The sequence below is a fragment of the Trichosurus vulpecula genome, chromosome 5 (assembly GCF_011100635.1).
Source record: "Trichosurus vulpecula isolate mTriVul1 chromosome 5, mTriVul1.pri, whole genome shotgun sequence".
NCBI classification, from domain to species: domain Eukaryota; kingdom Metazoa; phylum Chordata; class Mammalia; order Diprotodontia; family Phalangeridae; genus Trichosurus; species Trichosurus vulpecula.
The window spans coordinates 279,519,891-279,541,118 of record NC_050577.1 but is presented as its reverse complement, the minus strand read 5'-3'; the positions used below and the strand labels follow the sequence as shown (position 1 = coordinate 279,541,118).

General features: G+C 37.5%; 1 protein-coding gene and 1 pseudogene across 4 annotated transcripts in view; one reads left to right on the top strand and one right to left on the bottom strand.

Annotated features, from left to right (window-relative positions):
• Positions 1–21,228, bottom strand: part of PPFIBP1 (PPFIA binding protein 1) — a 77,280-nt gene that overhangs the window by 23,247 nt on the left and 32,805 nt on the right. For 2 of the 4 annotated variants that reach the window (XM_036759459.1, XM_036759461.1), the window contains exons 6-13: positions 18,323–18,415; positions 15,915–16,029; positions 15,282–15,314; positions 13,277–13,338; positions 12,403–12,487; positions 8,166–8,314; positions 3,012–3,127; positions 1,933–1,989 (exon numbers count right to left, since the gene is read on the bottom strand). In XM_036759459.1, the coding sequence (XP_036615354.1) occupies positions 1,933–1,989; positions 3,012–3,127; positions 8,166–8,314; positions 12,403–12,487; positions 13,277–13,338; positions 15,282–15,314; positions 15,915–16,029; positions 18,323–18,415 (710 nt within the window). Of the gene's footprint in view, positions 1–1,932; positions 1,990–3,011; positions 3,128–8,165; positions 8,315–12,402; positions 12,488–13,276; positions 13,339–15,281; positions 15,315–15,914; positions 16,030–17,915; positions 18,009–18,322; positions 18,416–21,228 lie in introns of all 4 variants that reach the window. The other 2 variants (XM_036759458.1, XM_036759460.1) reach the window with 2 other exon arrangements.
• LOC118850094 lies at positions 8,529–9,563 on the top strand (annotated as a pseudogene).

Here is a 21,228-nt window from a genome sequence, read left to right as displayed (position 1 = left end):
TCCTCACTTTTTAGAGTAAGTCTGAAATTGTAAAGTGTTATAAGTGAGCTACTATTAATAATACTATATTGATTCAATAAAGGAATGGATTTATCTTAAAAATCATTAATCTTATGAATCCCAATTCTGATGTTTTTCCTAATCATTGAAGATACAAATCAGATGGAGAGGATTCATAGGAGTAGAAACTGAGCCCTGGTGACTCTGGCCACATTGCTAGCTTTCCGCTTTTGCCCAAACATCATTCCTATGGAATTAAATTCTCCTGTAATGGGGCAACTAGGTGGCGCAGTGAGTAGAACACTGGCCTTGAAGTCAGGAAGACCTGAGTTCAAATCCTATCTCAGACACTTGACACACTTACTAGCTGTGTGACCTTGGGCAAGTCACTTAACTCCAATTGCCCTGCCTTCCCCCCTCAAAAAAAATAATAAAATTAAAAAAAAAATTTAAAAAAAAATTCTCCTGTAATGTTTCACCCAATGTCACATTTTCAAAGAAATACTTTATGATGTTAGAGAAACATGCCAGTTTATAGCTGACACAGTATCCACGAGGCACATGGGTAGATATAATGATCTTCAAATTCAAAGAAGATAAATCACTTATGACCTAGATCCTAAAGCTTTTAAGTGGCAGAACCAGGAATAGAATCAAGGTCTTCAATTTGAGTCTGCTGTATTCTCCAACATACTAAACCATTTTAAAGGGAATAATTTGGTCTGCAAATCAGTACCTGGATATCCACAAAGGGGGTGACTACTATTCTGGTCAAGCATTCAGTGTGCACCCAGAAGGCAGACTGGAGCACTGGCTAAAGAATGCCAGGTCAAAGAAAGGGAACTACAGAGTTGTATAAATAGAGTTGTTTGTTTTATTCAACAACACGACAAACCTACTGATTCTATAGTCTTCACAATCTCAGAAAAGTCCATCCCCTCCAGATATTCTGATGAGATTAACAAGAGACCTCAGGACCCACCAAGAAGGTCTGATGGAGTTAACTAAAGAGAAACATCAGAGAGAGACAGAGAAACATAAAGACAGACAGACAGACAGACACACACACACACACACACACACGAGTACACAAAGAGACAGAGACAAAGAGAGGAAGGGAAATTGGGGAAGGTAAAGGGAGAAGATAAGAACAAGAGGGAAGTACCAAGTCTGGTTTAGAAGCTACATTCTTTAACACTGTCTACTGTTGCAGGACAGACAGGGCTTGGAAGATAGGGGAAATATAGCCACTTTTGGTTTATTGCTTTAACAGAGTGGCTCTTGGCTGACTGGCAGTGGATTGGGGAGGGGAACTGCCTCATAGCTTTTCCTAAATTGCAACAAAACTAGTACTAAGAAATGGAAATCTGAGAAACCCCATACCAATGTGCCTAACATAACTAAGAAGTAGGATAAATGTCCTACTTAGCAGGTCAATGGTAGAAAACATTGAGAACAGTCATATTTTCTGTGACTGAATAGCATATGAATAGGCCACCTTGTTTGACAACTGAATTCTATCTTTGGAAAAAGACATCTCTTTCACGAATCTCAATTAAAATGCTTTAGATTTTTATTACTGTTTTCACATTTTTAAAATTAAGTATATGTTTAAAATTCAGATTAAAATGAAATCATATAATAATGGATCTCAAATGGATATATTTATTTTGCAATGAGCTGGCAGGTTGGTTACAAACTTCATTATCGCTCATCAAGTGGCAATGACATAGGAGGATGTATTTGCCCCTGATAACCATGCTTGTAAAACAATTACTCAAACCCTGCTTGTGACTACTAACTTACTTGGTCAAAAAATATTCAACTGTTAAGTCATCAAGTTCTTATCTGTATTAATGTTGGTCGTCTGACCTGAGGGGAAAAATCTATTTTTCCTCTAAGAAAGAAGCATTAATTTAATATATTACTTACAACAGATTATCACACATTTGCACTTCTAAAGCAGAGTCAAGAATTGTTTTTCCGTCACTGAAAGGCAAAATAGATTTTAGATTATTAATGAATCTTTTGACTCAGGTCACAAACTAGATCCCACTGTGGAGGAAATGGATAAAATCTATGCTTAGAATTTGGGAGAAACACTTTCACTACATTAAAAATAACCCTAGAGATCAAAGAAAGGGAGCCACCAGGCAGTAAAAGTAGACCCTGGCCCTCTGTTGTTATTTTATTCAACAACAGGATAGGTCTGCTGAAGGTCTCCACCATCCCATCTAGACATTCTGATGGAATTAACAAGAGACTTTCAGCCCCACCAAGGTATACTGGGGTTAACTACAGAAAAACATCCCCACCAGAATAAACCTGATCTTTGGCAACTCCAGAGAGGCCAAAGTTAGCAAATTACAACCCCAAGGTTGCCATTCTCCTCCCCCACCCCCCAAATCAACTGGCATCCTGTCCCTATTATTCAACCTCCCAAATAAGGAAAATGGATGAGTAGCCACATCCGATAGCCTCCTTTTACAGCCAGTAACATTGTCCTAAGGCTGTGTAAAACCCTATATATGTGTGTATCTCCCTTTATTATGAATAGGAGATGGCCACCTGGCAAAGGCTGATGGCTAATTCAACATTTTATCTTTTAAACATGCATCTGGGTTTATTGACCTCTAGTCAAACTGACCAAAGTATGTGGAATTACTCTCCAGGAGGTTCTTAAGGTCTCCAGGCCAAAGAATTCCCCAACATCACTTAACTGGCATTTTTAGAGAGCTGAAATGCTGATAATCTTTATACCTTTTTAAAGGAAAATTAATTGCATAATATCATGATATATTAAATATTTCCATTTCTAGTTATAGTGTCAATTACTTTTCAAAATTTACTTTTTAATTACTTTTAATTTTTGAAATGATTTTGTTTGGAAACATAAAATAGCCTTACTTGTTTCCTCCAAACTTTAAAAAAGAAACACAACGTTTAGATGACCTAGTCTATCACCATACCAGTAGACTTATAATCTAAAGTGTACTTTAAAGGTGACGTACTTCACATCAGCTGAAGTCTCTGATTTGGATGGAGATTTGGACTTGTCAGATGTTTCCAAGTCTTTGGATATTGGTGAAAACGAAGGCATCGAAACTTGTAAGATGCTCATGTGGAGCTGCAACATAATCATAAGAAAGGAAACATGTAAATAAAAAATATAGTAGTGTATATCAATGAAAAAAATAACCCAAATGAGTGGTGAGTCATCAACATTTATTATATTACATATGTGGCCAAAGAAGTCACAGAATTTGAGACTGGTAATGGAACCTCAGCAATGATCCCATCCAAATCATAGGTAAAAGGAATCTCCATGGTAATGAAAGGTCATCTAGCTTCTCTTTAAAGAATTCCAATGAGAGAGATGTCACCACCTCCCAAGGAAGATCATCTCACTCATGGATAGCCTTAATTCTTAGAAGTTTTTGCTGATGTCAAGCCAAAACCTGTCTCTTTGTTAAGTTCTACCCATTGTCCTGGTTCTGGTCTTCAGGTATTTCAACAATCCGACTAGCAGCTGCTGTGGGGGTGTAAAACCAACAACAACCAGCTCACAGAATGCTGCAAGCCCAAGTTCCTTTGATCTGCTTTACTAAGGAAAGCAACGTTAAGGGGTTAACAATCCCAATTTAACCCAGCATACAAATATCATTCACTTAGTTCAGGGGAAAAAGCCAGCACCCTGAGCTTCAGAGCAAATATAAACAAATTACAAACATCAACGGACCAAATACAATTCACAGTTACCAAGAGAACCATCAACATCTGAGTTCAGCCGGAAGGCCCTTACAGTGGCTGCCCAGAGTCCCTCGCCTCCAGGAGTGAGAGCCTTAAGCAAATAACTCTGTTCTCTCTTTTTATACAATTTCAGACATCAACTGAGGGACCAGAATTTAGGCTCTTACTATTGGCTCTGGAGTTAGCACCTACCTGCATTGGCCCCACCTGGAGCGCTACCTTAGTTACCAATTCACACCTATACAGGCTTAGCACCTAATAGCTAGGGGCCTCAGGTTTAGCACCTAGTAAGGCTCAATCAAAGATACCCAACTTAATTGATATTACACCAGGCCACACCAGAAAAAAGTCTAAATCCTCTTCACATGATAGCCTTTCAAATACTTGAAAACAGCTATCTTGTTCCCTGTGAGTCTTCCCTTCTCCAGGATAAATTAATTGATCTTCATATTATATGGACTCAAATCACTTAATACGATACATGGTATATAGTAGGTATTTAATAAATGCTTGTTTCCAAGAGGATCAAGTTGATTCTGTATCATTTTTTATTAATCCCATTTACAGTTTGTCATGTAATTGCCTAAATCATGGTTCTTTGTTTCTGAACTTAGTTCAGAGATTCATCTGGCTTTGTAATGAGTTACTCTTTAGAAATCCAGCTATATTGTTATATTCCGGAAGGATATAAATTAAGGAAATCTGTTTTCCTCGGTAAATATGAATGGACATCAGGAGACTGCTTTAGTATCTTTACACTACACCAAGCTATCCTTCCAGTATACCTAGTTTGCTACCCAAAGACGTCTGGCCCAATATCTTTTGAATTTGCAATACGGGCTCAATCAACGAACGCTTCTTAGTCATAGGATAGAAGTAGGCGGCTATCGCTAGCTCTCATCCCCAACTTCCAACCCATCATATTGTCCCCCATGCCTTAGCTAAGTAGCCAGTCATGTTGTCCTCAGCCCCATGATATCACCTACATTGTTCTGTTCTTTCTTCTAACCTTATAGAAATGAGTTCAAGCTTCACTTCAGAGTCTTTGGCCTAGAAACCGAGGCAGTCAAGGACCCACTCTGCTGGTAGGTTCAAGCCCTACTAATAAAATGTTATCTCGCTCAGAGAAACTTGTTTCAGCTTACCATCCATTATTGAGTTTCAGTCTCAATACTTCCTTTCCTTCCCCTTTCCCTCTAATCTGGCCAAATCAGAAGACAAGATAAAGATCATGAACAAAACCAAAACCAAAACCATCTTTCTTGTGTTTGAAATCTGTAGAAAAGAGATTACATAGTCTTTTTATGAGTGCGCAGAAATAGAAAATATACCAAATCACGTATGATCTTTTCAATCTAAACTTGCAGATTATAATGAGAACAAAAATCAAGTTTATACGGAACCTTCATAGTGAAGTTTCTCTGGGTTTACTAAAGATTTTAAAGCTGGTAGTTAAGAAATTAAAATACTTATAAACATCCTTTTAATCTTTCTTTCATGGAGATGGTAGGCTACAGAAGTTAGAGATGCCTTTTGTACAGGAAAGGGCATTTAACTTCTTTGTCTTCTCTTAGGCAAATTGTTTTCAAGGTGATTTATTCTTGAAATCCTTAGAAGTTGCCATAGTGAAAGCGGTGACTGGGAAAATGTGACCATATACTTTCTTTTTAGTAGGAACAATTTTCAATTGCCTCCAGAAGACAGACAGCTCAACAAATCATTTTAGTGAATGTACTTATTTAGAAAATTGAAGCAAAGAATTTACAGATCTAGCTGTAATTCTTTAAGCACGTAATTAGGTAGAAAAGGCAAATTTTCATTGGAAATCTGAAAGTTTTCACCTATGAAAACCCAATAACAAAGTTATGCAATTGATAAGAAATTCTGCAAAATATATTGTCCATAATGTAGTGTACCTAAAGCACTAGAGTATGCTATATATATATATATATATATATATATATATATATATATATATATATATATATATATATAGGGGATAATTTTATTCACATACACACACACACACGGGAAGAAATATACAAGTATGGGAATATGAAATATATATAAATATGGGGGAGGGAACATATTTTGAAAGGATTAGTGCAAGGGAGAAAAGTATACAAAAATTTTAGACAAATGGTAGGAAAAGGAAAATTAGAACTAATGCTAAATGGAAACACATGAAACCTGATTTAAACATAAAGGAGAATAATGTCAGTAGCATCTTTAAAAATGAGATAAAATTTTAAGGAAAAAGAAATATAGTAATTTGTAATAGAACCAGTCTGAATTCCAAGATATTTGTCAGCTTATTGGAGATTCAGAAAACTGAAAAGATCAAAATGGAGGAGTTGTATGTGAAGACAAGAGACACTTCTCCAAGGTACTGAGAAATTTGTAATGATTTTCAAGCTTAATTTCATAAATATTGGTATTCTGCCATAGACTGAAAAAAGAAAGTATGATGGATATTTTTCCATGTAGATAATTTTGAGACACAGTCAGTTAGACTAATGTTACTGGATTAATGGCAGTAAGCTCTATTTTACATTTTATATTTTAAATGTTCACAAGATTGTTTTATATTGATGCTATGTTTATAAGTTTCCACCACTATAATTTTCAAAAAGATTATAAAGCTGTGTTAAAATATGGGAATAATACCCAGAATGTGGTACATGAAGGGGCTATATGCTCTTTCATGTGAATGCTATACAAGCTTATGAATTAGAGCCATTTTATAGTAGAAATGTTTGTCTGGTGGACATGGTGCTCCTTCAGGTTAGAGAATCTATAAACATTATCCTCTAGTACATCAACAGTTGATTTTTTGATAAAGGGTACAAAAACTCTTGAGAGTCAAAAAAAAAGTAATAACAAGTATTCAGCAAGCATTAACTGATCGTGATCAGAGTTAGGATCATAAAGCAAATCAGCAATTGAACAGAGACAAGAATTCCCTTACTTAAGTCATAGAATCCTAGCTCCAGACTTGAAAGGCACCTCAGGGATTATCAAGCCCAAACATCTTATTTAACAGATAAGGTAACTGAGTCCCATGGAAGTTAAGTGACTTGCCCAAGGTCACAAAGGTAAGTGCCAGATGTAGGAAATCTGAGAAAAATATTCTAAATAAACTTGCCTTTGGGACAGCAGTTTTTTAGGGAGGGGTTGGCTTGTCACCCTCATACCCCAACTACAACTTTTAGAAAAAGGAGATATAGGTAAAAGATGGGAAAATCAGGACATGAAAACTGGGCAAAGATGCAGAATGAACTTGAGAACCAAGTATGGAAGTAAACAGTTGCTGAGAAATTAGCAAAAAGAGAAAGCCAGTCTGGAGATGTAGACTGTGCTGTGTATGATCCAAGTGAAGAGGGTGCCGGGATCCATGCCTCCCAGGCAACAAGAGCTGGTGACCTCCTTTCTACCTCCCAGCCACTGTTCCCTCTAAGCTGGGTCTGCAAGTTTATCAGTTCTTATTTATCACAGTCAAGTTAAATCTCAATTGCCCACTATAAAGCCTCATTGGCCAACAGAATTGTTAAGTGTGTGTATGTGTTTTATTTTGAGCATACAAATAGAGAGAAGATAAGAGAGAGTGTGTTCCTTGTTCTAGAGAGGTTTTCAGTTTCCAGCCAGGAGTGCAAGGGCCGTGTTTAAAGGGTAAGCTTCTCTTCTGAGGGAGGAGGGAGATGAAAGAAAGCCATGCCTCCACAATGGAGTAAAGGACTCCCCCTGGTTCTGCAGACAGCAAGTAGTACTAGCGAACAAGGCCTTACATGACTTCTCCACTCTGGAGGTGGAGGGGAAGGGAGGGCATAGAAAAATCCTCTTCCTCTTTTGTGAAAGCAAAGCTTTCTTTCCATTCCCTTCCCACGCAAGGGCGTGGCTTATCTAACAAACCTAACCAGTCAAAAAATGAAAGTAAACTTACATATATAGCTTGTTGATCTCACCAGCATATAATTTTTTTCTAGGAGTATCTAAATGTGAATTCATAGATGAGAATTGTAGAGTTTAATACTTATGTCCTAATTGTTCCCCCAGATCTTCTGCTGATTAAACATTTTGTTTCCCTAGAATAAAGGAATGTTTTTGCTCTTTCTCTTAAGCTTACATAGAATATACAGATAGCTTAGTATTTCTGCTGGCTAAAAGGATTTTAGTTTCAGATAAGAAACTGATAAACTTCTTACTTCTGTTAGGCTCTCATGGCTAGGCTCTCTCGGGAGCTGTATATTTGAATGCTCAGCTCTAGTTCCTTCTTCCTCTTTGCCTGGCTCTAATTTCTTCTGTTTTTCCCAAAACTCCTTTTCCCAAGGTTGGGGGAGGGACTGGTGAGTCAAACCTACCCTAAATCAGAGGCTCCAAAGACAGGTTATGCTAAATTATATTTTGAAAAACAATACCTCTTCAGGAACACTTGTGTTCAAAACATCATGGCTGGGAGATCCTGTAGCTGGAGTAGAAGGTGGACTTTTCTCCAGATCACTGACGCTCTGCATTTCCAGCAAGGCTGACACTGAGCTAGGTAATTCTTCATATTCACCTTCTTTGCCTAGGTAAAGACAAAGCACAAGTTTAAGTCAATACTTCAGGCTGTGGAGACTGGGGGAGGCACTTTAGTTTTGGAAAAAGAACAGATGTCCTAATTTTCAACACAGAAAAGGTGATGGATTCTGTAAATTATAGGCCAGAGAGCTTGATTTAGATTCTCAGGAAACCTCTAGCAAATATTATTAAAAAGATATTAGTGAACATCTAGAAAAGGAATGAATGATGACAAAAGACCCTGCCCAGGCTTGCTTACTGTGGCCAATGCTCTGAAGCAGTGGCTTCAAGGCTGGCTGAGCAGCTAGCTAACTACGTGGCATGCAACTTCCATTTTTCTTCAAAAGAATGTGGAAGCCAGGATCCTATAGCATCTCCAAAATAAGTTCTTGGACTGCTATGTGTCCCTCCCAAATCACAATAAGATCTGGACCACTACAGTGAATCCAGAGTTGGAGGACAACATGACATTGGTGATAGTGCATGGTTCTGGGGGTAGCATGGTTCTCTGGATTTCAAACATGGACTCACTGAGTACTCAGCATACAGTGCAAACCTACAACCTGCTGGGGTTTGGGAGAAACTCAAGGCCAGTTTTTCCCCACTGGTGCCCAGGGTGCTGAGGATGAGTTTGTGACCTCTACAGAGACCCTATGGGAGACTATGGGTATTCCCAACATGATTCTCCTGGGGCATTCTGAAAGAGACCCATAGGGTTTCCCCCTTTGGACTCTAGTGAAGTCTGGGTCAAGACTACTGTCTCTATCCTGGCACATTCCAAACCTTTAGCTATCTTAAGGGTGGCTGCACCCTAGGGGACTGGCCTGGTGTAGCGATTCCATCCTCACTTTAAGCAAAAATTTGCTGAATTCGTTGATGATAATACTATCAGAGTATATATACCATTGTAGTGCCCAGAATCAAAAGGATGAGACAGCATTCAAAGCCATAATGGAGTCCTTTGGATGGGCCCTATGCTGGAGGCACATCCACCTAATGTGGAAAGATGTGCCTATCACTATGATCTATGGAGTCAACATGAGAAATTAAAACCTCAGAGGCTAAGCTTTTATGTCTGATATGTGGCTATGGAGGGTGACTCACACTATCTAGACCAACCACCCATCTTCAATACTGTAGTGGAAGAGATCTGTGAGTCAGCTGACTTGAGCTGTCATCCTTGGAGAAAGAAAAAAAGAAAGCACAGAGATTTAGTCCTCATCAACCTCTCTGCTTCCCTCTCTCCTTACCCTTAAACTAATATGCTACCTAGGAAGAGTCTTCATATTCTTCAAAGGGATGGGGTAGGACAATGGTCATGAACAGTCCCTTCTGAACACATCCTAGAGATGAGAGGCAGTAGTGGCCTTGAGCTCCCTACACTAGGGATTTCCATAAAGAATCTAAGATCTCATCTCGTTCTCTCATGCCAAAGCAACAAGTTGGTTTTAAGTGTTGCATAAACCCAAACATCTCTTCATGTATTCTACTCTCTACTTTCCCTATACATACTGTGCCAAGGATAGGGGCTATGTCTCCTCATCTAGAATAGAGAAACTAGAATTATCAAGTCTTTCCCAGATTGGGAAGATTGGGAATTCCCCATGACTATTGATGAGACTAGGCCCTATGTGAAATAGGCTCCTTTCCTTATATTTTCCTACCTTTGGTCTCTGGGTCAGACCCCTGTAGCACAGATTCCCTTTCAGTACATTGAACCTATCCTGAAGTCTGAAATCCTTATTTCCTTGGGTTCCTTAGAATGATAAAATCTTAAGAGCTATCTTCTATTCTACTCTAGTCTCTTTATCATATACAGGAGGAAATTGAGGCCTAAATAAAGTGATTTATCTTATCTAAGGGCCTAAAGTTAGTCAGTGGAAAAGGAGGGACTAAGTCCCAGGTCTCCTAGTGTCTAAGTGACTCTATATATCCATTTTTTTTATTCTTATAAAATGAAATTGGTCCAGCTGCCATATATATGGACATATATATCAGCCCATTCACAACGTTGTGCTCCCACCTATGATGAGCAGCAGTGTGTGTGCCCCATCTTCCCCCACCCCCTGCAAATGCAGCTCCACCTCATCTTAGGCTGCTATTAAACCACAGACTAAGCCCAGTTTTGCACTTTTTCCTTCTGACAATTCTCTGGGAGGCCTTGGGAGTTTCCCTCTGGTCCTTGGGCATTTAAGCCCCTCATGGATTAAGAGTGATCCCTGGTGGAGAGACAAGGGCAATGACTTCAGCCCCTCTCCCAATGCTAACTCTCCTACTATTAACAAAATCTTGCCTCCAGCTATCTGCCCCAACACATAGTCCCTGGTGCCATTGGGGTAACCTCACAGCAACTTATCTTCACTGTAGAGATTGTTCTCATTATGTGCCCCTCAAACTCAGCCCTTTGGTATTGGTGCCAGTTTAGTCCTGCTACTTATCTATCAACATCACATGTCTCAATGGGATACTGCAGTAGGTCCTTACCCTGGGATGGCAGGTAGTGTCAATGAGACTGGCTACCTAATCTAGAGCATCTTCCATCTACCCCCCGCCACCCTTACATGTCTTGTTTTTAACCATGTATTTCAACAGTAATTGTACCTGATGTTTTCTACCAGCACATTCATCTTGGGGCCCTTTTCTATATTAATAAAGAAACAAGGAAAGTGCTTAAAAAAACCAGCTCATACCAAAATAACCCCATTTACTTTTTTTTTTTTGATATGGCACTAGACTGGTAGATGAGGAGAAAGCTTTAGATAAAATTTATCTAGATTTTAGAAAAACACTTAGTATCCTTTCATGATGATCTGGTGGACAAGGACATATAGGTCAGTACAGTCACTTGGATCAGAACTTTTTGAATGGCCAAGAGTAAAAAGTAGTTATCAATGGTTTGATGTCAACTTAGAAGGCGGTCTTGTGTAGAAGGCCCCAGGAAGCTCTACTTTGGCCTTGGCTATTTAATACCTTTATCAATGCCTTGAAGGCATAACATAGATGACTTATGAAATTTGCGATTAGCAGAAAGTGGAAAGGCATAGCTGAGATGTTAAATGAGAGACTAGGGACACAAAAAGATTTTGATGGGCCAAATCTATTATGATTAAATTTAAGAAGACTAGAATCCTACTTCAAAAATAATGTTTATAAATACAATATGGGGGAGGCATAGCAAGAAAAGCAGCTCATCTGAAAAAGATCTTAAGATTTAGGAGAGTGCAAGCTCATTGAGTCAACTATGTGAAACAGACAAAAAAAAAAAAACCCAATGCCAACTTATGCCTTCCTTAAAATTGGAGTAATATCCAGAACCAAGGAGATCAGTTGTTAAAAGTACAAATATGGGGAAGGAAATCTCTAGAGAGTGGATTGTCTGAGAAAGATCCGAGAATATTAGTAGACTACATGCCCAGGATGAAGCAATGTAACATGACAAAAAAGAAAAAAAAAAGCAAACTGATGTCACCTAATGCTATATGAAGAGCAGTAGAGTATCTGCTATATTCTGTGATTATCAGAATACTTTATATTCTTGCAGGTTTGCGTCTTGCATATAATAAATATTATCAAATTTTTTTTCAAGAAATGGATTTAGAAAACAAAAATTCAGGGTGATCTCATAGCAAAAGTATGCCTTATTAATCTGTTTTAAATTTTAAGACTCAATTGTACTGTTCTCTACTGGGGGATCCACCGAAAACTGGGCGGGGGTGGGAGGTGAACTACATATCTTATAGCTCTCTAATTCTGTGAATCCTTGATCAAGTGATTAAGGAATAGTTTACAACCTTTGAAGCAAAATAAACATCCATTGTGAGTAGTATGCCTAGTCCTAAAAGCAGAGAAAGAACTCAAACTAAAGTTCCAAAGTGGTGTCAAATGACATATTTTGGATGAATTTGAAGACGAGCTTTCTAAGTTGTCCAGCAATATAATGAACTATCTTGATAGGCAGTGTGCTCCCTATCACAGGAAGTCTCCAATGTATTCGACTAGGGACTAGATACACAGGCAATCCAAAAAACTGAGGCAAAATGCATAGATAAGATACTAATAAACACCTTCAATTAAGCACATTAGAAAATACTCTACCTTTTTTTCCTTGAGACAGTATAACCATATCCTGTACTTTCTTGTATCTGCTCAAACACTGTCTAAGATCTTCAATTTTTCGATCCTATGAGAAAATAATATTGGCAATTTTGTTACTATGAGAAAGGGTATTTATGGTACAAAAGCCCTACTTAAGGAATGAACTTGGACAATTATTCATACTTTTCAATAAAGGCTTATTAAATCTTCACAAAAGAAGTATGTGTATGTATGTATGCATGCATGCATGCATGTGTGTTTATATGTGTGTGAATTCAGTTAATGGGCAAAAATAACTAAGAAGGGAACAGAAGAGTAGGAGGAAGAAAAATGGACATCAGAAGAAAGAAAAAATAGCACATTTTGTTTCACTGGAATCAAAATTGTGAATATGAAGGAGTAAGAGACAAATTAAAGAGGAAAATGAAAGAACAGACAAGAATCAGAAAGTAAATAGATCAGGAAAAGATAAGATAAACATAACAAGGCCTAAAACATGATATAATCACCTGAATACTTATTAGCAATATGCTAATGTAGCATACTGGCCATATTGTACTTTAAAATGTTATTTTTGCTCAACCACTCCAATAAGAGGTAGATTTTTATGACTTAAATCTTTCTGCATTGGATATACAGCCAAGTTTGACTCATAAAAGTTAATGTATCTGGCACTCTCTTCCTCTTCTTCATCAGAGAGCCACAGCTGAAACTAGAAACTCTGATGGAGAGGGAAGGAATCGTAGTCACTAGTTCTGACTAGGTTTCAAGTATGTCCTACCATCCACTTGCATAAGAGAATACTGTGACTGAAAAGGGAGGCATTTGCAATGCAAATGGCATCAAACAAATATTTAATTTTGTCCATATCTACCTTTTCCTCATTTGCTGCCATCAGGGACTCCATGGATTTTTTCATTTTCTGTACTTCAATATCTGGAAATTAACAATATCCCAAGAGTCAGTCTAGATCTCACTACTATAACATGGTCGGACTGTTGACAAATGGGACACATACAACTTAGTCAGTTTTCAGATTAAAATGTTTTAATACAAACCTATTAAATGATTCCCTTTACTTACAAAAATGGAGCTTAAAATACACACACACACAAAATGGTAAACAAAATCTGAAGTCAAAAACAAACAAGTTCAGCTTTGATACCTCACCACCTCTGCCTCCCCTTCCCCAGCTGCCTCTCCCAAAACATGAGAGCTACAAAAACCTACCCAGAAGAATGAAAACAAATTTCAATTATAATGACAATAACAAACTTGTTCTTTTTATCCCCCCAGAAAGCAAAGCCATCTATAACACACAATGGATGAAGGTGATGGATTGTGTCCAGAATGAGGTAAGAGCTAATGTTTAGTCATAATCATTAAAAATATATGAATGACAACAGCTTGGTGCAGTGGTAGAGGTGAGTATTGAGATAAACACACATGCTGAATGATGACTTCTTAAAAAGGTGAGCTATTATTAATGTTCCATAGAAAGAGATAATAAATACTTTGCTTCATCTATAAACTTCCAGACTATTTAAACAGTTTTTAAAAAACAAGGATCAAAGTAAATGGAACAGATGCTTACAGCACACCATATTTCTACCCAATTTTACCACAAAAATAATTCATATATATGTAGCATATCAAGGTTTACGAAGTGCTTTTCTATAACAATCCAGTGATATAAATTTTGGGAGGTGTGGGTAGGGTCTTAACCTTTGATTTTATTGGTACTAGCATAGAAAATCCCTCCACCAATATCAACTGGAAACTGGTCTGTAACTCAGTTACCTGAGGAATTGAGAGGTTAAGTGGCTTGTTCATGGTCACACAGCACATATGTGTCAGAGATAAAACCTGAACTCAAGTTTTCCTAACTCCATAATCATCCTTTTAACCACCATACCATGGTGCTTCTCATATGAAACAGAAAGGGCAAGTATTATTGGCCCTATTTATAGGTAAGGAGACTTCATCTCAGAGAAGGATTTAGCAAAAGTGGGGAAGTGTCAGAGCTGGGCTCTGAATACTGTTTTCTTCATTATAATCTTAGTGCTTTTTCCAGTATATGTTTCTGCCTGAAGCAATATGATGTAATGAATGGAGAGCTGGCTAAGCCAGGGTAACCTAGGTCCAACTCTTGCCTGTGACCCATAATGGCTATGTGACCTTATATAACCTCTGAGTGCTGTATGCAATCTTGTAAGACTAGGCATCAACCTGAATCAGTGGAGGTTATTCATCTGGGAGTTCCCTATACCAATGACATTCCAGGTCTAGCCTTGATCCAGTCCCTAGACCGATACTTGTTATTCTGCCTTCATTCTAAGTATCCTTCCTTAAACATTTGATCATAATACTGCTGAAGGGAGTATGTTGCTCTTGTGAACTAATGAGGTTAAGGGGATATGAGGTGCTTACAAATCTTTCTTTTTCAGAAAATTCTTAAGTCAAGTGTAATTTGCTATCTAAAGGAGAGTTCTAGTACCAGAAAGAGTTCTGGGTTTTGAGTTAGGAGACAGAGCTTGAGAACTGAAAACGTCTTTGGACCTTAGTTTCCTCTGGTATAAAAATGGGGCTAATAATTTTTTAAACCTTAAAGTGTTATTATAAATGAGTTATTATGGTGGTGGTTCACTATGAATCATACACTCTTGGAGCCAGAAGAAAATAACTGAGCTTGAATGTGCACAACAATTCTCTATTCTCTGATTTGTATATTTGTTTACTGCTATGAAAACACAGAAAGCTTATTGATGAAGCAATTTGAGAGGTTTGGTAAAAGCAACAGTTTAATATGCATGCAAAGTTACATGGATTGTGCTCCTGAAAAGGGTAAATGTTGAATGTAAAAATTCCAAAAACCTTACTTTTTTCTTTGAGCTTCTTTTTACAGTTTTCATCTGTGCAGGAAAACCCAGTGGATTGGAAGTTAGCTTAAGTCATAAGGAAATTGTATTTTTAGCCTTTTCTATTTTGTGATCATTACCAGTTTCTAGGGAGTACCAAAAACATGACACTAAATTCAATCAAACTAACTTCTTAACTGCTTCTATCCCATGGGTCTGTTCTATGCCAGCACTTTAGCCCTGCTGCAGCCAAAATACCATCCAAATGTATCACAGTGAAAAGACCACTGGCCTTGGGATCAAGAGTTCTGGCTCATTTATATAACAAAAGGGATTCTATGACATGCCCATCTCTTAGAACTGGGATCAACATTGCACACACACACACACACACACACACACACACACGCGCGCGCGTGTGTGTGTGTGTGTAGGAAATTTTCTAATCTTAAGAGACTGATGGAGAAAATGTTAATAACGCAGATTAAACTTAAGTGTATTGTGTGTACTTCTTTTTAAAATGAAGAGCCAGTTGTTAAACATTTTCTGGCACATCTCTGGCTCTATATACCTTGGAGGATTTCACAATAGGACAGAACTATATGACCTCTGGAAGTCTTTGCTAGCCTCTGTTTTAAAAGTACTCATTCTTACCTCTATCAATCACTTCAATTCCTTCTCCTTTCATTTTGCAAACCAGTTTTTCTTGTAATCTTTTTACTTCAGATTCTTTTTCTTCCAGCTGTTCTTTTAAAGATGTAAGTTCATCCTAAATAAAATACAGAACAACTTGGTTAAAGTTATCTAATTTTATTTATTTACCTGCATTTGTCTTAGAAATTATTTTAAAAATATGTATCACATATGTTTTAATATTATGTTCAAATGAAAACTTTTCAAGAATTTACAGTCAAATCTCAGAAACCAGCCAATTGCATGGAAAACAGGCCAATTAAAGCATGACCAATTAAAGATAATATAGCTACAATTCTATCAAATGATGTCAGGGAATAGGCTACCAAATGGAAGAGGGAGAAAATGAAAGTGATAGGTCAGGCCTCTCCAAAGTTTGAATATTATACTGGATAAAGGCTTGTTTATTTTTAGAAAAAAGATTTTTGATACCAAAAAAGATAAATGAATTCGATGTTTTAAGTCAGGAAGGCAAAATATAAGGGACAGATGCTAATGTATGTGCTATTTCATCAGAACAAGGTAACATCCATACTTATACAGAAATAGAGCTCTTTCACACATCAGAACATGAGAACAATTAACACTCATAATCAAAGCAAAAGAATAAAAGCCAATGTAACAATGAAAAAAATACAATAATAATAACAATAATTAGTGGGAATGGAACATTGTATATATCTTCAAACTTTGATGTATTGATCAGTTTTACTGATTTCACCCCTCTGCTTCCCCTTTTCCTTTCTCTTTTTAAAAATATTCTTTGTTGGGGCAGCTAGGTGGTGCAGTGAGTAGAGCACAGGCCCTGGAGTCAGGAGGACCTGAGTTCAAAGCCGGCCTCAGACACTTGACACACTTACTAGCTGTGTGACCTTGGGCAAGTCACTTAACCCCAATTGCCCTGCTTTCCCTGCCTCAAGAAAAAAAAAAAGATACAAAAAATATTCTTTGTTATATGGGATGACTGTTGGGAGAGGAGAAGGTACAGGAATACTGGAAGAAATTTAGGCAAGGCAAAAAATATCAATAAAATGCATTTTTAGAAAGAAAAAGAGGTTAAAATAATAACTAGCACTTAGCAAGTGGTTAGTTCTCAAGCTTCTCAATTGTTTGTTTTCTTTGTACAGCATTTTAGGGGAAAGCTTTTAAACTGAACCACTCTATTAATTCTAAGATTGATGGGTGGTTTCTTTTTGGGGGGAGAGTTGATTTAAACTCAGAAACTGAAGCTTGTGAACACTAAGAAACATAATGTTTATCTTCATCACTTTAAGACAAAAGCCTCTTGATAGGATATTGCCTTTTTTGAGTACCTAGCAGGTGTATATGTAATGTAACACTCCTCATATAATCAAGATAAAGAAGATATTCGGGGCCCCTCTAAGAAGGCCCCATTTAAAATTTTTTTTCTTTAATTTTCATTAAAGTTAATAGCAGGAGCATAGAAAAAGAGTGTTTAAAAGAAAGTGGAAAGAAAAAAAGTGCCATTCTCTCTGTAGTATGAAATAATTTTGTCAGAACAAGAGTATCTAACCTTCTGATTCCCTCACTGCATTTCCCCTTTTTTCGTCTTTCAACAAGTTGCACAGACAGCAGAAACAAATATAGTTTACTGTGAAGATGAAACGAACTTCTTTGGAAGGTAAAATTTTATGGCTTAACAACCTAACAAGTAGAAAGTTACTTTCAAATTAATTTTCCTCCTTCCTTCCTTCTTCTCTCCCCCAATTCTATTCACTTGTGTGTTGTTGCTTTGATTTTTCTTTCAAAAATTTTCTGAAAAAGGTAGGATATGATCATGCTTAAGAATATTTTCATAAGTAGTTTGTGACTTTAAAAATAATCAGGCTACATGGCACAAAGAAAAATTAATGCACATTAAGAGAGCATGCCAGTCACATGGAGACATAAACACAGTTTAAGGGGAAGCACAAAGAGCCAACCATCCATCGTCTACTCCACCTTTAATGTCTGGCATTTTTGTTCCAGCCGCTGCTTTTCATACTGCGTCTGCCCCACCTTGATTTTCATGCTAGAAAGTTTGGCCATTAAAGACTGGTAACAGAGATAGAGCAGTGAAAGAAAACTAAAGATAGAAAAAAAAAACAAAGCTAAATAGCCTAGAGAAGAGAAATCAGTTTACAAGGAGGTTAGATAATCAGAGAAATGACAAGTTAAGATTTCTATGATAAATCAGATTCTGGCTTTCCTTAAGAGCCATAGGGGGAACTTTAGAAGGTTCCCATTTCAGGGAACTCTTTTTTTCATATACATTATTCTTCATTATCCATATTTTTATATTATTGGGAAAAGATGAGGTTTGGGTTAACACATTTTAGGACTGTGTAAAACTAGTAAGAGCCACTTACTTTGGTAGATTTCAGCTTTTTCTCATATTGAAGTCTCTCACTGTCCATTTCACCAACTCTTAATCTCAAATCATTAATTTCCTGCATTAGACCCTATCACACACAAAAAAGTTATGGAAAAGCAATAAAGCAAAAGTCATCAATCAGAGAAGGAAGAAAAAGCAAAGCCAAAAGTGGCAGAACTTTAAGCAGTTCAGGAAGAAGACAAATAACAAATGCATTTGTTAATCATTTTGGTTTTGCCTTGTTAAAAGCAAAGGATTTGTATTAAAATTTTGACCCATGTCATACGTGCTTATTACCAGGCACAAACTTAGGAATATAGACTTAGCGTTGGAAGGACCCTCAGAGGTCAACTACTCCAAGCAATCCCCCGTCCTTTAACATGAATAGAAACTGAAGCCCAGAGAGGTTAAATAATTTGCCCATTGCTAGTACATGACAGAACTAGGATTTGAACCTAGGCCTTCTGTTTCCAAATTTAGACCTCTTTCCATTGTACCATGTGCTTTTATTTATTGACAGTTATTAAGTTCATGATAAAAAAGAAGGGAGGAAGGGAGGGAAAAGTGATTAATTTTGAAGTGTCCCTTGAAAATTAAGAGGAAGAAAGTCCAAGAAAACAAAAAGAGAAACACAAAACAGAATATAAAATGACTATAAATACTTCAATTATGTTAAAATTAAATGAATCTATTTGTGAAGCATTACAACTACTTTAATGGCTTCTTGATTTCAGCCTTGTGCAGATCATAGCCCATATACTCCTTCTGGCAGAGATCTCAGAGAATCAGACCATATTGTGTCTACTGTTGATGCTTAATAACTACAGATTATTTAAATTTCACAAAATAGATCAATAAATTAAACAAAAAAAAAACCCCACCAAAAAACCCTAGTTTTCCCATCTTTTGAATAGTACTTGCTGTATAGTCTTTTGAAGTAAGGCAATGTATGTTTCTAGAATACTAGTTGCTATTAGAAGGCAAAGTTGTTTTCAGTCCTGTTTCTTAATTGTTCTACAGCACTGAATATGATACTAGTTATACGATGAAGGGAAAATCTTCCTTCTTAATTAGCCTATTTTCCCTCAATTAAAAAAAGTCTTGCCAACCCTTATCACAAATTATTAATAAAATTAAAATGGATAAAATATAAAAGATAAGTGAAGGGTAATTATCCCTTTCTTTGTGAGGTACTCCTGGATAGGAAATTAATATTTCCTCCTAGTCTTTCATGATTAAGAACAAAAAGTGACCCAAGAGGTGCTGCCCTCTGAGGTAGCCTAGTCTGACAAGAGGGGGATAGAAGAAACCTTGATTAGGTGGTCATTATGGCTCTGGTAATTAAAATAGAACTTCACTAAGAGCGACACCTTGGTTAGTAATTATCAGTAGTAGAGGAAGGAAAATAATATAGCATTTATTGGTCTGCTGGATATAGTAAGGCAGATGACCATCATTCCCGTGGATTGTACTCAGATTAGCCATGGAATCCTTAAAGAGGTAAGAGGTTTGGGGGGAGCCACGCCGTGGGGTTAAATTAAGACAATATGGGAGAATGATCCATAATGTTGAAAAACAGCATCACCATGTGAAATTTCTACCCGAATGGCAGATATGAAAGGCGTCTCCTCTCCTTCCAATACTGCAGTGTGGAAGGCCAATGAGAGTTGGTGCCTAAGAAATTGAAGGTGGTCACCCCTATCACTTCCCCACTCCTTGATATGGTAGTAGGGCTTAAGGATATCAGCTATTCCTAAGTTTATTGATCCAGTGTCACTGACTTAGTGAATGACTGTTTTTTCCATCTCAACACCCAGAGTTATCAAGAACAATTCATTTTCATTTGGAAAGGCACTTAATATATACTTTTATTTGTTATAATTGCTTCAGTCACACCCACCATGTCTTGGCAAAAATGCTGGACGGGTTTGTCATTTTCTTGTCCAGCTCATTTTACAATTGAAAAACTGAAGCAAATAGGATTAGGTGACTTGCCCAGGGCCAAGCAGCTAGTAAGTGTCTGAAGGCAGATTTGAACTCATGAATATAAGTTCTCCTGATTCTAAGTCCAGTGCTCTCTATCTATTGTGCCATCTAGCAGCCTTTAATATACTTTTATAGTATGCCTCTGGAGACCTCTCCCCCCCCCCCCGCTGCCCAAGCCAACACACTTTTCTTTCATCATTCTACTGATGAATGGCATTCTAGTGGCTGAAGATTGCTCTGAGACTACCCACTGCTATATAGACAGTTGTCTCCTATTTCTACTCTAATGTATGGAAAACCTTACCTTCACAAGACAGAAAAGCCTTCAAGATCAGAACTATTTGGGGGGAATCCAGTGGATTAGGCAAATTCAGTCTATGCCCAACATGATGTGAGATAAAAGCCTTTCAATGGGTTTTCCAATCAATAAGGTAGGTGAATGCTTTGTTAACTTGTCAGGTTTTAGAAGACCCATATTACCTATCTGGTGCCCTTATCCTCATTTATAAATAGAAACACCAAGATTTGAGCATTTTAGACAACCACCATGATACCTAGCTCTGCATATTATGATTCTACACTGATCCTCCACCAGGCTTAACACAATTTCCAGTGAGTCCCTAAGGGATGAGGTCCCCAGGGCAAGTCACACGGTGGGCTGAACTTTGAGCTGCTCAGATGGCCTATGACAAGCAAATAATCATTTATGGGGACTCCTGGACTGTTGCTATGGGCCTTACTCAATGCTTGAGAAGTGGGTCATCAAAGGTGCCCTTCTATGTGGTCTGCAGGATCAGTGGTAGAGCTTTGTTCATTTCAGTAGGCCGTGCAAGTTCTCACCAGTGCCCAGACAGTCTTTTGGCAGAATGAAATAATGTTGTGAACAAACTCACCCATGCCATTTCTGTCTCTCAT